Below are 17693 nucleotides of genomic sequence, written 5' to 3' on the forward strand. Positions count from 1 at the left end.
TTCCTCTGTTTACGCGTGCACCCTCAGAAGGAAGTTCTGCTCAAAACTAAGGGCACAGCTTGGGCTTCAGAGTTTTCAGGAATTTCTGCAATTATTCTGCTTGCCAGCTATTAACAGTGAAGGGTCAGAACTGCAGGTGGTGTAAGCAAGCACAGCTCTGTGAGGGCTCTGAGCTTATGCTCATTTACATCACATGGAAATTATATTTCTCACTTCATCTGTGAATAACTGCGCATGTATATATATATGCGAGAGTGTGTGGTGAATACATATTATATAGAAAGTGAATGCTTTGATCTGTCAAAATAAAGATATAAATATAAAACAGGAGACAGAATATGGAAATCATACATTCTGCATTTACTTTGAAAACTGAAAATTATGGGAAAGAAACACTGTTTATGTTCAAGAAGAACCTGGTGATTTGCTTAAACAATCTAAAACCAAACCACCGTCACATGAAAGATTTAACAGCTTTCTGCCATGGTTGACAGGCCCAAGCTATGACTTGCTAACTTTTATATAAACAAATAATTGCTAGGCAGTGTCAGAGCCATCGTGAATTGTGACTTTTACAGTATAGAGCCTGGTGCAGCAAAGCACTTTAAACAGTTAACTTTAAGCAACTGAATAGTCCCAGGGAGATTGGTGAGCTCACTCATCTGCTTAAAATTAGCCATATATTTAGTATGAGACCTGCATTTAACTCCATCAGTAATCGGCAAAGCACTACAGCCTTCGCATAAAGCAGCCATGTTCTGTAGGGCTGGCTTACACTCATACTTAAATACTTTTCTAAGTGAGGACCACGTGGTTTGGTGGTGCAAGATTCTGATTGTCTTAGATGTAATCCTGCAGAGCATTTAAACAGGCGATTCATAGTCTATGCATAAAAAACAGTAGGATCCAGCATCATTTTAAAAAGTTAAACCACACTTCCAAACTTTACAGCACATGGTAAGACTGAGCTGGGAGGAGAATGAATATGGAGAATGTTAAAGTTAATCCCCCAAATATACTGTGTTCACAATTTATTCCACAAATGCAGTTCAGTTTTTCAGCTCTGTGGTTTAGACTATAACATGAAAAGGACCTAATGTATTTTGTGGAAGTGATGACTCCTCAGCAAAGCAGTTTCAGCCCCCGCTCTGTGCTTTGCGTGCTTTCCAGGGAAATCGTAAGGGATCAGCTTGGGCAGCCCCAGACGAGCTTGTTTCCTACAACATGGGCACAGAGGCAGCAGCACTGGCCACACTGCTGTGCACCAGCAACTCACCGTGGATCCTCACTGTCCAGAAGGGAGGATGTTTCTGGGTGGTCACTCTGGTGGCTGAGCAAGCTGCTCACCCCTCCGCACCCTGTGGCCAGAGGGTTATAAGGATAATAAGAGGGAAAAGTATGACAAAAGAGGAAGGAAAAAAATCCCAAGCTTGTGCAGGCCAAGTGTCTGAATAAGATAAACCTAGTCAGCTGACTAAAGCATTACTCATTTTTAATTAGTTTGAAGCAAATTGTGCAATTTGTGCCAGGCTGCAAAATCGTGCTGTCTTCACGAGGAACCGACTTGACAAATAAATCCCTGCAAGAGTCCTCTTTCTGGAAGCTCACCATCAATAGTCCTTATTTAAACAGTATGCTGAGTATGCTCTTCCATTAGGCTGCTTTTATATCCCACTTTGATTTTTCTTCCCTACTGCTTGAACTATAAATGTAAAAATTTGTGGACTTTTATCATCTCATAAATATACCTGTTGAGTAATTATGCAAATCAAATTAGGAGCAATCAATGGAATGTTTACTTATCCAAAAGCCTGACCTAGATTGCCTACTGACTTTCTGGGGATGTAAATGCATTTTTTACCTCTGTTCAAACACGATCTTTCACCTTAATGTAGGCAGTGATTTTGCTGCACCGAGATCTACAGCCTTTTCCAAATAGCAGTGTTCTAATAAAGTGGAGAAATCCAGCTACAGAGGGAAATTGCAACATAGCTATAGGGATATTTTTGAGAAGATACCGAATTATCCCAGTTCTGAATGAAAAGCAACTGATGGCCCATTAGCAACAGTGGGTGAGGAGGGGACACATTAGAACTACTATTCAGGAAGGAAACAATGTGTTTTGGTTTTGATTTTTTTTTTCATATGAAATTGCACTAGTAATATTTGCAGAATGAGACATTAAATTAGCTATATATGTTGCTTTATCTCTGTCCTTTGATTTGACAAAAAAAAAAAAAGCATTTTAGAGCCATTTCTACCAACATTATAGACATGGCCACTAGAATGTTTCTCTATATAAAATCAACAGAAAAAAAAAAAAACAAAAAACAAAAACAAAAAACAGAGCTGTGCTTGTAGTCATGAGGATAGCCTTATAATTCAGGGATATGACTTCAACAGTGAGCATCACATCCATTTTGCAGCAAATTCCTTAAAAATCTCAAAGAAAGGAACGGCACCAGAGGGCACAGTCGCTGCGGTGCCATTATCTCCTGCCTGTTCAAGCTCCCCCTTCTCTCAATCTTGTCAACCACTGGTTACTCCCCTTTTTCATTTGTGTATATAAGACACACACATACATGCACACAAAAAAAAATAAAAAAAAAATCAGCTTTTTCATTGCAGCTTTACCCATAACCTGAAACCTGCTATTTATCAAAGCATTTATATATATAATATACATATGCTATATGACATATATATTATATATATATATAAAACACAGAAGATCAAATAAAAACAGCCCCACAGCACAGTAAACATATAAATACACAACTCAATAATCTGTGCTTAAACTTAGGAACCATGTGGAAGTTTAAATCCTTGTTAGAAGGCAAAAGTTCATCTTTTGTTGGGTTTTAGTTATAATTCAGGTTTAAAATATTTGTTTCTGTTATGCTAGTACCAGCTGTTAAACTCTGCGAATGAATTGCCATCAAGAGGGTTTTGGGGAAAGGAGAGGCCTGAGCACAGTGAACTTTTCTGGCAAGAAATGGATTTTTTTTTTTTTTTCTCTGAAAACAAAAAGAACAGGAAGGATATGCTGAAATCCTCAGGGAAAAAAAAATATGGCCCTCAGTCCCAGTAACTGGTCTTCTTTGGCACTTGAGAACGATCACAAGTAGTTTGCCTTTTTATTCATATAGAACAAAATTTACAAAGTCATTCATACATTTTTGTTTGTTTTTTTTTTTTCTTTTGTTTTTTACTGACTTCGAAAATTGGGAATATTCAAAATACACTTTTACCCCACTTCATTCTTTCATTATTTACACGTATATACAAGAAAAATGTAAGAGTTTCTTTTTTGTTTGTTTGTTTTAAATTTTGTATTAAAAAGCTCTGCTGGTTGTGTTACTGTTTGTTTTCATCAAATGGATGTTCCATGAGAGGGCTCCATTGCTTCTGGAATGACTCCCCCTGGCACAGACTGAAATGACATTGGGATCGGGGTTTTCACGGGACTCTGACGAAATAGTCCTCCATTTGGCGACCTGTGTTTACACTGTATGGAGGGCATGGTGGCTGAGCTGCTCAGGGGCAGCGGCAGGTTGCTGCCAGAGGCAGCTGTGAGTGTCCTGCTGGCACCATGAGTTGTCTGTTCTGGTAAAAAGGTGGTGACAGAAAGTTGTGTGTTCTGGTATTCGCGTACCGGCTCCAGGGTCTGAGCTGGCTGCATGCCACCGATCTCCAGGGCTGAGATTTCAATGGACGCCGGAGAGATCTGCTTGTGGGCTATGTCCTCATCGATTAAACTGTTCATGCGTCTGTGGACCTGCTCCAGGTTCACTTCTTTATCCTAGTGAGGAAGAGACCAGAACAATCAGTTCAGACACAAGTACCTTTCACGTCCGCCCCCCTATCCACCCCGTGTGTGATAGGAGCTGCTGGTTACTCATTAGATCGCTTCGATTTCATCTGTGCCTGTGCAAAACCTCAAAGTCTGCCCAACGTCTCCAGCTGAGAAACACTTGCTGAAGAAAACACCAGCTCAATCTCAACCTGCAAAACCCACTGATGTTCTCAATGCCATCCTCCTTGGAGGTAAAACGACATCTCTGGTTCAGCCAACAGGAGCTGGCAGCAGGGACCAGCACATCCCACAAGCCCTTAGCTCACTTTGCACAAGCCCAGGATAAAAGCTTCTGGGAGGCAAATAAGCGAGCCAGAGAGCAGCCTGCTGCCTTGTAACCCCAGGGCAGCTCAACACTCCTCTAGATGCAGTGCACTTTGTAAGGATTACAGCAGTGTGACACCGTGCACAGCCTAGCTGGCTCCCGGGTATTTGCTTCTTGTGCCAAAATCTACTGACCAGGGGTTGTGGTGGTGGTGAAGTCCTCCCTTCCCAGCAGGGAGCCCTGTGTCACCTACCTGGCAAGGACCATGGACCTCCTGCAAGGGCACTGAGACGGAGACCTGCTCTGGGAGCCCTGAGGAGGGGAGTGCTTAGCTGTGTTTTGGACAGCTGTGTGACTGACAACAAGCTGTCAGTCTGACACCTCATCTGGTACAAGTTTAGGTCTATGGTCAGTGCTTGGGAAAGCAATGCTGGTCTTTAGGAAATGCATTGCTATCCTCAGAGAATGAGTCACCTGACGCTCCCAGAGAGGTCTCCTCAAGGACTTTCGGCACCATTTGCCAACATTTTAGCTTCCAGAAGGAAATATGGCCAAAGAAATTATCTTTAAAACTTGAAGCAACAAAGACCTACAGCTGCTGTTTATCTCTTCAGTGTGGTATGCAGGAAGCCCAGAATGGAAAGCAACAAAACTGGCAGGGTAAAGTCACCCACCTGGGATGCTGTTATGACTGAATTTTAATGGCTAGCAGTGCATTGCAAATAAAAAGGTATTATATCATTTCTCTATATTTCATAAAGCACAGCTGTGATCTGCAGTTGTAGTTATTTGATGCAACATACGGCAGAATAGCAGCAAAGCATCCATAAAAGCCCAACAGGCCTGGAACTGGAGGCATCCCTTGCTCTGACAAACTGCAGTGGGCAGCCAGCAAAATCCCAGGCTAGGAAATGGGACTACCCAAAACTTTTCTGTTCCAGTAATCCCCGATTGCCAACAGGTCTACACAGTCCTAGCTGCTTAAACCCAATACTAGTAGCCTTGAAGATGCTCCTGTTCATGCCAGAAGCTAGGCTCTGGGAACAAAGCAGTCTGCTGTATCAGTGCCAGCCACTCCTCGTGATCTTTTACTGCTACCTTTCAGGTGGGGCACAGCAAATTACACTGTTATTCCAGTGTCATCCACTGCTTTGCAACTTTGCCTTCACCCTTAAATTGACAATTGAATCAGGTCCAAAGCCCTTGATTCCAGCCAATAACAAATACAACAAATACAGATTTGATTCTCGCCTTGTGGTTTAAAACCACTTCTATGTTACTCAGGAACCATTGGATTTGTTGATCTCTGCACGGATTTAGAAATGAATTAGCATTACATGATGATGAACCCAAACCTCTGTCCTCAGCTTTGGCTAAATCCCCATTGATTTCAAGTGGAGTACAATTGTTCAACAATTACAAGGCTGAGCAGCAGTTTTCACTTCCCTTCTTAATCAGTGGAATGAGGGTTCCTGTTTCATTTCCATAAAAAAATCACTAAACTCCCTGTGTGGGTCCCCAGAACGTTGGCGATATTATCTGCCTCACCAGAGGAACACATACAGACTGTATTTTTTTAATGCCGCTTTTTCAGCAAAATCCTCTAATCACATAATTTTGAATTAGGGAAAATCAATGGCAAATAAATAAATAAATAACTTTTGTGGCAGAAAGGGCCTAGACAATACTTGATTGGAGAGATGGTATGGCTGTGTTAAGTCCTTTTTACCAACCTGGCATGTCAGGCTCCTTATTCGATAAGTTAGACAATGCACTAAGCTGACAGTAATGCAGAAGCTCCTTCATAAACTCCATAGCTAGGTAAATTAAGGGTTTGTGATATACTGGCCAGAGCATTACATGGATTTCATTATAGACTTGATGCATCTCTTCTTCTTGAAGTAAACCTGGACTGGGGGCAAGAGTAGGAAGTGTTCTTACATTATCCCCAGCTGGGACTAAGGGCTCGACCTCCGTGGCAGGTTCAGTTTTGTGCAGCATCTCGCCAGGTACTTCTGTGTTTTCTTTATCTGTCTGTCAACAAAAGCCTGCGGCAAAGTCCTGCCTATCTGCAAAGTTTGGCTGTCGCAGTGTCTGATGACATCTGTGTCTACGGAAGCTAACTCCCAGAAGCCCATCATATGGTGCTTCTTCAGGTCCTCTGTACTACACTTCCTTTTCTCAGAAATGCTGCTCGCTTTGATTTAGACTCCTAGGTTTGCACTCCAGTTATCTGGGACCCATTTTCTTGCCAATCTGCCACTACAAGAAAAGAAAAAGTAGAGAATTCAGGTTGGAACTGCACAAATACTAGAGGAACAAATTTTCCTAAATAAGACTTTGGAGAAATGTTCATGACTCATTTGCATTTTTATGAGCTTTTACCAAATACTAATGCTTTCTTCAGATCATTTTGAGTGAAAATATACATCAACATTTTATTGGTATTTGTATTTTTTGATGGGAAGGATATCCTCAGTGCATTCCATCCTGCTTTGCTATGGGAACAGAAGTAATGTGACTGGGATAACTCGCCAAGCCAGGGGGAATGGTGCAGCTCCAGTACTTGCAACACGCAGTTATCAACTGTTTGCCGAGGAAAAACACGTTAGTGAATGAAGTGCACTCCTCTTTTGGAGCATCTGTGCACAATATCTCATAAAATTCAAATAATTAATCCTTGTTATATATTTAGCTTAGCTCTTTTGAGATATAAACATAAAGAGCCACAGATGAGATCCTCTTTATTGACATCTCCTGCTTCAGACCAGAGGGGTTATTAATTTTCACACCATTTGGAAGTGTCCCTCTGTTAGCCTAACAGTGTAATCATCCCTTCCTCTCTACGCAGTCCAGCCCAGAAATGGAATTGCTCAGAAATGGTGCATTTGCATTTTTGCAGTTGCATAGCATTTCACAATATAAACATAAGTTTATACAAGTGAAACACAGACATCACTTTTGATCTACTACAGAACACTTCATAAATTAAGTAGAGAAGTAAATGCTGGAGCTTATTTTTTAGGAGGTAGGTAGGGGTAGAGATTTCATTTGCCTACTTCTAACTCTATTCAGCACGAAGGACAACTTTCTGGCCTTATTAAGATCAGTGAAAAAAAAAATACAAAGGCTTCCAAGAGCCCAGAAGTTCACATTATTCCTTCTTTCTGTTACTAAAATAAAATGTTTGTAAAGGTTAAGGAAAACAACTCTGTCTCTGAGGAATAATAAAAACACATTTTAAAGGTTCTTCCATTTTTCTTTGTCTTATTAGATGAAGAGCAGCTAAATAACAAAATGTCAAGCTTGGTATGAAACTGTCTTAATGTTGAGAGAATGATTTTTCAAAAAGTAAAGACTAGAAACACCTGAAAAGATTAGTTTGTCCTTGCATAATTGAAGACTGCCTTGAATCCTAGGATTTCCAGAATGGAACGTGTTCTGATAGCTTAATTTGACAAGTGAAGCTTGCAGAATTTTTAAATTCTGTAAATCTCATCTTTTTCCTTTATTGGTCTCCTGGAAAATTCAATAATAAAACATATGCTACAGAAAAGTAACAAGATAAACAAAAAAGGTTAAGAGTTAATAACGCCAAACAAATAAATCTAAAAAGTTATGACATTCTGCTCCCTTGTCAATTCAGTATTCCCCCTTACTTTTAGTTCTATAATTCTTATTAAAAATGAGCCATTTGTTATAACCTTAAAACCCTTAGTTAGCTGGCATTTTTCTTCCTGAAGCTTTGTCATCTTACTTGTGAAATGGTAATGTAGCATTGCAAAAGATCCCAAACTTTCTGATGCTGCAACTATTCTCATCAACTGTTGCATCTCTGTGGCAAAATTAAGGAATTGCAATTATTAAATCAGTATAAATTAGCACAATGAGGCTTCGAGCTAGGGAATGGCAGAGGTACCAGATCTGGCAGCTGGAAGGGAAAAGCTGGAGCCAACGAGGAGGTTTGTGTGCTGGTTTTCCAGCGCAGAGCCTTCCCTGTATCTGGGGCCCTTCACTTCAGTGTCTGGGGCAGGCACATTACTGAATGTTTCTTTTTTTTTTCTCTCTCTCTCTTTTTTATACTTAATATGCAAAACTTAGTTAATATTATAAATGTGTCACCTCTCTGATGTTTCATGCCAATTTATTGTCACTTTTCATATATAGTTATTGGATAAATGTATATGGTTCTGTTGCCAAAAGGAGATCAAATATTATTTCTTTGCTGCCTTCATAATTCTATTTTCAATATTAATGTTATGCTACAAATAGAACAGCTGAAGAAGTTAATCAGTGAAAGGAAGAAAAAAATATCACGTGTAAGGAAAATGAATTATAAACACAGGCTTATCCTTCTCCAGCTTAAGGAAAACAGCTACCCAAACATTGCTTCTGGTCAGGAAATTATCTTATTCATAAATACCAATTTAAATGTCATTCTTCCCCAATGAGTCTGAGTTCCGTAAGGGTAAATGAAGGGCATGTTTCTGATACATCCTAAGCACTTGATCCTGAGCGACAGGTTCAATGGTCTATGACTGACAGCAGGAGCATGCTGTGGCAAGTGTCTGCATGGATTTGAAGGATGCTTACCTGAATTATCTAAAAACGACTAGCTCTGCACAACAGTGACTGCAAGAAACTGTGACTCCCTATCAGAGCTAACTAAGTTTGGCTTTATCGTGCAGAGAGAAATTATGGTGAGATAAAAAAGCTGATAGGATGACTTAAAGTGTAATCACTGTATTTTCTGTTTTATTTTCTGTGACTTCTGACAGTGGGCTCCGAGAAAAGCGTGTGGGCAGTCACATTAAAAGAACGTGAAACTACTTGGGAGTTTTGGAGTCAGTTAACCTCAGATTCTAGAGATTACAAGCAGATGAAGTAGTTCTGGCAGGGCCAAATGCACAGAGTGGATAGCTGGAGAAACTCAATGCTAGAACTATTCCAAAACTGTAATGAACCATGTCTGCACCCCACACATGCAAATTAAACCACAGCACACTAGAGGATAAGTATAAGACCGATGATCCTGACTCTAAATATCAAGCACAGATGTACACACACAAAAATAAAAATAAAAAAAATTAGCCAATATGGGCAGGCAGGCACATACATGGAGGGACTACCATGAATGTGCAGATACCTCCCGGTCAGACGCACAAAACTGTGCCAAATATTAAAAAAGCCTGTTAATGCAGTTCTTAATAAGGCTCAGGAGATATGCTGAAAATAATGCTTGAGATCTTTCAGAGCAATATAGTCTTAATCACCAATTACAGAACATTTCTGTTTTGTTTGGTTGTTTCTGTCCTGGGTGACAATATGAAGGATAATCTTTCAGTGAGTGGATGAAACCAAAGCAAGAGAGAAATGTTAACAATGAGTTTCCATTCAGTGAAAGAACTATTTTAGAAAATTAGGCAATTTTGTAAGTAGGACTGGGGTTCAAAAGTTGAGTCAAGCCCCAGCCTCAGACAGACATCCCCTCTTGTGACCTTGGCCAGGTCAGAGGCCAGTCCCCTTCCCATCCATGTAGCAACACCTCTTAACCCATATGCATACGTGGAAGACACAAGCATCAGTGGTCATGAGAGACAGAATGATGGAAGGCACACATGTACCCAGCTACGCAGGAAGGAAGTTTCTGGGACACTTCCATGAACAGACAGGCAAACTGCATAACTGAAAAACAAAGCAGAGAAATAAAAGCAAAACAGGGAGGTTTCCCCTGTTCTCTCAGCTCAGAATGGAAACTGACAGCTCCACCCAGCTCCCAGCCTCTGTCTGGTGTGGTTCAGACATCATTGACTCAAACATTTAGCTTGTTAAAGAGAAATGAAGAGGCAGCAGATCCCCATTTGTTTAAGAAAAGACTTATTTTTAAATGCTGTATTCATAGAGGGTCATTATCACTGCTTTCAGCTGCAACTACTGCATATGTAGAACTGCAATTTTTTTTTTTTTCTGTGAGATTGCGACAAAGTGGCAAAACCAGACATAACTGGCTTGCTCAGGAAGAAAAAGCAGTGAAGATATAAGTAATAGATGTGCTGCAAAACAATGAAAACACAGTATGGTGTTATATAACACAAATAGCCCCTTTTTAATACAAATCTCTTTGCCATAGTCATTATTTTTCGAGATTCTGCAGTCGACAATGCAGTGAAACACAGACAGATGTGTAAACAGATGCAGCGATGATGTATGTTTGCTGTCATTAATTTAACACAGGCAACTGACCTAGTCAAACAGCACTTAATGTTACATAAAATTTGCAGAGTGGTTTCTGAGTGTACTCTGCTAGATGCTGGTTTGACCATAACAATATCTTACGAGAAATAAGTACAGATGCACCTCAAGAGCCTACTTGAAAGCCTACTTTTATAAATAGGCCCAATTCTGCAATCAAGCTTCTGGTGGAAACAATACCATGTATTTTAAATAAGCAATTAAGTAAGCTATCATCCATAAAACAGCTGTTAGAAGAATGTATTGAGACCAACATTGGTTAAGGTCCAGTAGACTGTTACCCAATTGAAAGAAGAAAATAAATGAGTTTTGCAAAATATTAATTTCAATTGATGTGTAATCATCTTCAATGAAATAAAACTTCATTAAAAACTATGTAGAAGAGGTGCTCCTCCACCAGAGAGCAGAAATTCTGTTATGAAGAGACAGCAATATTCATTCCCTGTGTGAAACCTGAAAAAAATAAATTAAGGAATACTACAAAGATGATGTAAATGTGATGGAAAAATCCTTCAGATACACCGCCAAATTTCACTCACACCTTCCCACAGCCAAAAAAATACCTATAATTGGTAAAATTAAGAATCTATTAACAAAAAGCCAAAGACCAACAAAGCGGCAGTGACTCGCTACAGAACTGCTGTTGCAGCAAGGAGTTTCATGAAGTAGCCCACATCTTCCCACACTCACCTTGTCCCCCTTGCTCAGGGCAGCTTCATTTAACCTGCAGCCACATCTAGCCAGGGAACTAATTCTGAAGATGGTTACGACTGTCCCATAGTCTGGGCCTGTAAGCTTTAGCCAGGAGGGCAGTAAGTTCCCCACCAAAGCACATGATGCACACCAATTTAAACTAGCTGAACATCTTTTTTTTTCTTTTCTTTTCCTTTTCTTCCCCTTCAACTGCAACCTCATTATACATCACAGTGTGAATAAATATGGAGGAAAGAGTAACAATGGCACATCTGTTACAAATTAGGTAGTGGCAGGTAGACCCCTAGTCTCTTTCAATGACCTGCTCCCACATTCGGTGTAATCCACGAGCTAAGTGCAATTACACAGAAATAGTGGCTAGTCCTCACAACCAGCAGTAGACTCAAACCCAGAAGGTAAGAGGCTGTGATATCATCCTCAATTGTTAATACAGAAGGGGACATTTAACATCATGCTGAAGTATTCAAGCTTTAAAGTCCTTACCAAACTTGGTTCACAAGCATTAGAAGCTGGTAACTACAAAGAAAATGAATGACTCGTTCACATTATACAGATGTTTCCACAGTTTTCATGAGGTTAAAAATAAATGGATATAAGAGAATGCACAGAAACATTTTTCAACACAAGCAGCAAAATGCAGTAGTGAATGAATGCTGTAAGCATGCCAATGTCTCTGCAAAGGAACTCTTTAGGAGAATGGACATGGGGAAACCTTTACTGTGTACACTCTGCATATATTATAGTTACAGGCATTTACAACAACACAAAGATCAGGTTCAAGGGGACTTCCAGGGACAGGTAATGATGAGGAGAAAACTAGCAAGGATTCATCTGTGCAAGCATTTTCAACAACAAACCAATTATCTGTATGTTTATTATAAATTCTCACCATACTTCTGAGGCCCAGCCTCACATCATTGGCCATCTCCAGATAGAAAGGGAAAGGAAGATGTGGGGAGAAAAAGAAGGATCAAAACAGTGAGGCTAACAGTATATTTAATATTTCACTCTTTTTAGCAAACATATACTTATTACTTGTTATACTTCTGGTTTGGAATAGCAAATTCTAGTCACTGCAACCAAACAGGATTGTCCTTGAAGATGGTGGTGGTTTCAGAATTCAACTATGACATCAGAAAATCACCTCACGAGATGACAAATTATTCTTTTACAAAGCAAAGATTAAGTTCACCAACATTCTGTTCCAAAACTCACTGAAAATAAGGCGATTCTTTACATTCTTTTACACAACTTTTAAATTACTATCTACTTCATAAAGGAAGTAATTTTTCACTCCACTGAGCCCAGAACAAAGCAGCGCTACCCTTTACCAGTCTAATTTATGCTACTGGAGCATCAGACATAACAGATTGGTCACCATCCTTCTTCACCATTCTAGCCTAGTCAAATCCAAATCTCAAAAATTCCCATTTTTCCTATCATGCCACAGTACCAGAGAGATGTGGCACAGGAGACACAAGAAGTTGCTTCTGCAACCCCATTGGTGCCCAGCAACAGTTGCCTTACAAAGCCTCTCCTCCTCCGCTTCAGCTACATAAAAGTCTTAGAAAACTATTACTCCTGACTATTGGTCATGTGTATTTTACTTTAAAACTATTTTTTTTAAAGGTTTCTGCATCCCCATGGAGGGCAACTGCCCAAGCTCCTATTTCAATATGAGAAAATAAATGGACAAATCATTAGATAGCTCAGCATATTGAAAATCTGTCCAACGGTGTTCCAAAAGAGAACCCTCAGATAATGAATACTTCTGAAAAAAAAAAAAATACCACTTGTTATGTCGAGCAAAAAGATCTATTCTCCACAATAGTAGCACTTGGGTTTCTTTAATATTTTTCTAATATTGAGAACAGGAAACAGGCTATTTCGGGTATTATAAGAATGATTAATTTCAATGGACAAATAGATTTATAAATTGCCTGTTATTACTGTACAGTAAGTTACTAGCACTAATATTTTTCTTCTTCAAGAAGAAGCCAATAGCTTTTAAAATAATCTGACCAAGTTTAAAATATGCTACCTGTCTGTCCTAAACAGATTTTGCTGCACAAAAACTATAGATATCTCCAAAAGATCACTTCAGAACACATGTAAATTCCAGTTTATGCTTTAGACATGCTGGTTCCAAAGAAACTTAAGTTTAATCTTAACATCTAAGGTGAATGGAAATTTAAGCTGGGTGAGATCTTATTTAATTTATGTACACATTTAAAACAATTAGTTGCATCAATATCCAGGTCCCTTTACAAACAAACAAACAAACAAATCTTGAGGAAGCAGTCATATTTTATGTTTATTATTATTATTATTTTGATCTTTAACTGACTTTATTATTATTGAACATTCAAACCTCCTCAAGAAGCCAACTCTCCAATACCACTTCAGGCTGAGATAAAATATCAAACATTAGCTCTGTAAACATTGTGTGAAGAATCTAAAAGAATCTGACACATTAAGGCTCTGATTCAGTAAAACACATAAGCTCATGAGTAACCACAGAAGTTCTCTGGGACAGGTCATATAAGTACTTGCTTAAGTTGCATTAAATTCATTACCAAACTGGGACTTTAAACAGGTTGTTTCTTTCTGAGTTCTCTGTATAGCAACATGCATTTTTTAAACTTATTTCTCTTCAGTTTTTCCTTTTATTTTTTTCCTTAGGGTTTATACTAAGTAAGTCTAGATCATATCCTTAAGAATCCAATTTTTCTTATATGACTGACAGAAAAATTAAACAAAACACAAAAATCCCTTCCTTGCGCCTAGGGACATATGCTGGAACCAAACAAATGCTTGAATACTGCTGTGGGTGTTGGGAACCTGGGCCCAATGTCCTTAGTCATGGGGTAGACACATCACTTTTAATCCACTATGACCTTCACATAGATCTATGGTGATCAATAGCAAGACTTTATCGATTGCGTTGGATTCTGGATGAACACACTGCTTGTGTATTACAGAATATCTGCATCACCATTAGGGACCTCTAAGGAGAAAATCTTGTTTCTTCATTCATGTAAAAAGACAACACTGAATTGGTTAAGGTACACTTGAGTTCTTGTACAAGGCAATATAAATATCCTCTTTTTTTGGACTCTAACTGATACTTTGAGCTTGTACTTTGTCATCAAATAACATTAAATTTTGCATTCTGGAATGACTGATTCCTAATGCTACTTTGCTGATTTTAAAATGCCAGCTGAAGCTTTTCATTTTATTATATTCAAAGTTAGTTTGAAACTGAATTTATAGATGGCATTAAAATGCATTATTTTGCCAGTGTTTGCATTATTTATTTCCCCAAAAACACTTTATTTTTTTTTCTTAGAAAAGTAGAATACAATACAGTGGTACAAACAAATGATCACTTATATGCAACTGAGCAAAAAATGTACAAAGATTTCAGACATGTCATAAAAATACAGAAAAAATAATTTAAAAAAAGATAAAATATAGAAGACATGCAATGAATGGAAAATAAAACATCAGCTTGATGATCTCATGTTTCCTTTCACTCACAAAAGGAACCATCCCAGGGGAAATCAAATTGTCAGATAAAAAGATAACAAAGGAGACAATGTAAATGATGTGACAAAGAGAAAGACGAGGGTAGTGAAAATAGTGGTGAAGGCATAAGACTTTAATAATCAAAACCAACATTGCTGACACCATGCTGAAGGTATGGAAGCCTCAATTGCCATGGAATAATAGTAGGAGAATATAGTGCAGATCACAATTCTATGCTGTGACAAATTTTGATCCACTGGACTCATATCTGTTAGCTCATATTTCCATTTCTGAGGTACACTGGGTTTCATATTCTTCTAATGCCAGAGGAAAGTCCTAGTGAGTAACATTCATGACTGCTAAAGCTGGAAGTATGGATTTTTGAGGTAGGCTGGAATTTGTGTATCATCAAACATGGGAGCAGGGGAATTTAAGGCAGACCATGTAAAGCTGCCATGGAAAGAGATAAAGTCTTTCTTTCATTCATCCTGAACACTGGCAGTATACTTGTGGTAATCTTCAGAGTAATTTTGCTACGCCTCCCGCTATACTACAGAGCTAGAAAATATTGTGGAGTCTAAGCTTTTTGAGATTCAAAAATATTTAAAATAAATAGTCTTGGGAGTAGCCAATGTAATAGTAATGATAAGATGCCGTTACTAGTACACAAGTTTGTTCCCACTCCAGACAGTATTTGAATTGCTGCTCCCTTTTAATAATGTGAAAATAAAAAGTGAGAACAAAAGCAAAAAGATTATGTCAAACAAAATGATTTTGCAGAAGCAACAGCAGGTTAGGAAACGAAGCTGCAAAGATCACGATTGTTAATGAATTATAAACAGGACACAAGATATGAGGCAGTGGCTAGTAGCAAATGAGTACATGGAAAATGTTGTTATTCCTTATTCACTAAAAAAATAATAGTCTTCATGCACTACAAAATCACAAACACACTGGGTACAGCTGATGAAACACTCGCATTGCTAGGAGTAGCACAGTCTGGAGAAAATACATTTCTGATTTATAATATATATTTTCAGAGCTGAGAAAGAATCAAACCAAGAATTTCTTGAGATCATTCTAACATCATCTTTCAAGATCTGTATTAACAATATGTAAATCAATCTCATCCTTTATGAAAGATGCAACAAGTATCAATTCCCAGCAAAGATATTATCTTGTATAATATCCTAAAGTGACTAATTTTCTTTGATATGAGGTTGTCTGTTAATTTGTTTTTAGTGAATACATCTTGTGAAAAGTGAAAAATTCAACTTTTATTTCCATGAATAATATGATATATAATCTTTGCTTCTAAGTCTTTATTGTTTTGGAGTACAGTATGTGGGTGAACAAGGAGTGATTTCTTAATAGTTCTGAAGAGATCTCAGAGGTAATAAACTTCAAGGGGAACTGTACATTGCAATAAGACATAGCTGATAAATCACAAAGGATGCTTCTGAGTCCATTGCTGTAAGCAGCTATACTGGATCAAAACAACAATGAACGTTTGAAAACCGTCCATCAAATGAAATAAAAGATAGGAACAACGTGATGATGTGGTGAAGGTTTTGGCAGTTAAATGATGCAAATTACATCAGAGTTTACTGAGATCATGAAATAAATGCATGGGACTAAAAGATATAGAAATACAGAGATAATTAAAGCTTGACATTTCTATGCTACTGGGTTTCAATAACTGTGTGATTGTTCAGCTATCCAGAAGGGGCGTAGAGCAGAGTGACTGAACAGATATTCCAATGTTAATTTTCAATTTTCATTTTACAATTCTCCAGATCTCTCAAGTCTATCAGAGTCTAAAGATTAGGTATTGCAGACTGTGAAAACTTGAGATTTTAACAATAAATATATGAGCTGACTAAATTTCACAGTGAGTATAGGATGGCTGAGCATTAACAGTAATTATGAAAAGGTGATAATAATTTCTATAAAATCTAATTTGAAAAAGATAACCAAATGTAGATCTTCCTGAATGAGAAAGTAATAAGGGCACTTAAATACTACCAAATATCTTTCCAAATTTAATAGATGACAAACTTGAACCTTAAAAGATGAACTTGGCATGGTCTTGCAGCCATACAATTTTCCTGATATTGTTGGAGCTAATCTTTCTGTTGTTAATCTGATTTGATAAGGAAGCATTAGAAAGGATCACATTATGATTTTCACATAAGAAATCATTAGAAGCGTTTTTACAAATCGACTTCAAATAGAATCAGAATATCCTGTATCTACATCCTGAAAGGAAAAACAAAAACAAACTAACAAAAATACCAACCCAGTCTTCACTCTTGAAGCAAGAAATTTCACTATTGATTGCATGACAGAATTGTGAACCAAATGCAATTGAGTGCTTTGGGAAAATAAAGTCCATCTTTTCTAGAAGTTCATCTTAATGAACAGACTTAATGGGTTGAAACTATACTTAACTTATTTAATTTTGAGGAGAGCTAAAAAAAAATATATATATATAACGCCAATACAATCTATATTTGTAAAGTCCAAGATAGGCTGTCAGGATTCAAAAGAAAACTCCCCCAGTTACATAGTTGACACTGCATTTTTTACACTCACTGTAATTAAGAGTTGAGATTTATACCACACAGACCTCTGAGTCCTTGAACATCTCAGTGTATTGGCTCAGGATCATCTCTACAAAAGCCATAGGAATACAAAGAGGAACAGAAAACCCTAGGAGCTGGCAAATATCATCACCTTAATGTCAGCTGAAAACATTTGTCCAATGATAACGAAAGTTTTGCACATTCTTTTGGCTACAGGCTTCATGCTGACCCTCAACAGACAAAATTATAGTCTCTAAAATGCTCTCTTTCACTCCAGCAAGCTGCATAGCCACGCAACCCTGCCATGAATCTGTCAGAGTGGTTGAATATTCATCTTCCCAATATCTCTGTTTTTTTGAATTGGCCCCAGCTGGCATGATAGAACCAACGTGTGGGTCAAGCCAAAAGCAGGAACTTATAAAATGGCTCTGCAAGTTATGATGACCCCTCATTCAAACCTGAATCCAATTTTCTACAGTTGATTTACAAAGCT

At 38.2% G+C, this 17693-nt stretch overlaps 1 protein-coding gene across 10 annotated transcripts in view; it reads right to left on the minus strand.

Annotated features, from left to right (window-relative positions):
• Positions 1–3113: 3113 nt before the first annotated feature.
• GRID1 (glutamate ionotropic receptor delta type subunit 1) overlaps positions 3114–17693 on the minus strand; it is a 584921-nt gene continuing 570341 nt past the window's right edge. For 9 of the 10 annotated variants that reach the window (XM_038181269.2, XM_038181267.2, XM_038181268.2 and 6 more), the window contains one exon: positions 3114–3802. In XM_038181269.2, the coding sequence (XP_038037197.1) occupies positions 3374–3802 (429 nt within the window). In that variant the 3' untranslated portion in view covers positions 3114–3373. The remainder of the gene's footprint in view (positions 3803–17693) is intronic. The other variant, XM_038181270.2, reaches the window with a different exon arrangement.

The sequence above is a fragment of the Anas platyrhynchos genome, chromosome 6 (genome assembly GCF_047663525.1).
Source record: "Anas platyrhynchos isolate ZD024472 breed Pekin duck chromosome 6, IASCAAS_PekinDuck_T2T, whole genome shotgun sequence".
Classification (NCBI taxonomy): domain Eukaryota; kingdom Metazoa; phylum Chordata; class Aves; order Anseriformes; family Anatidae; genus Anas; species Anas platyrhynchos.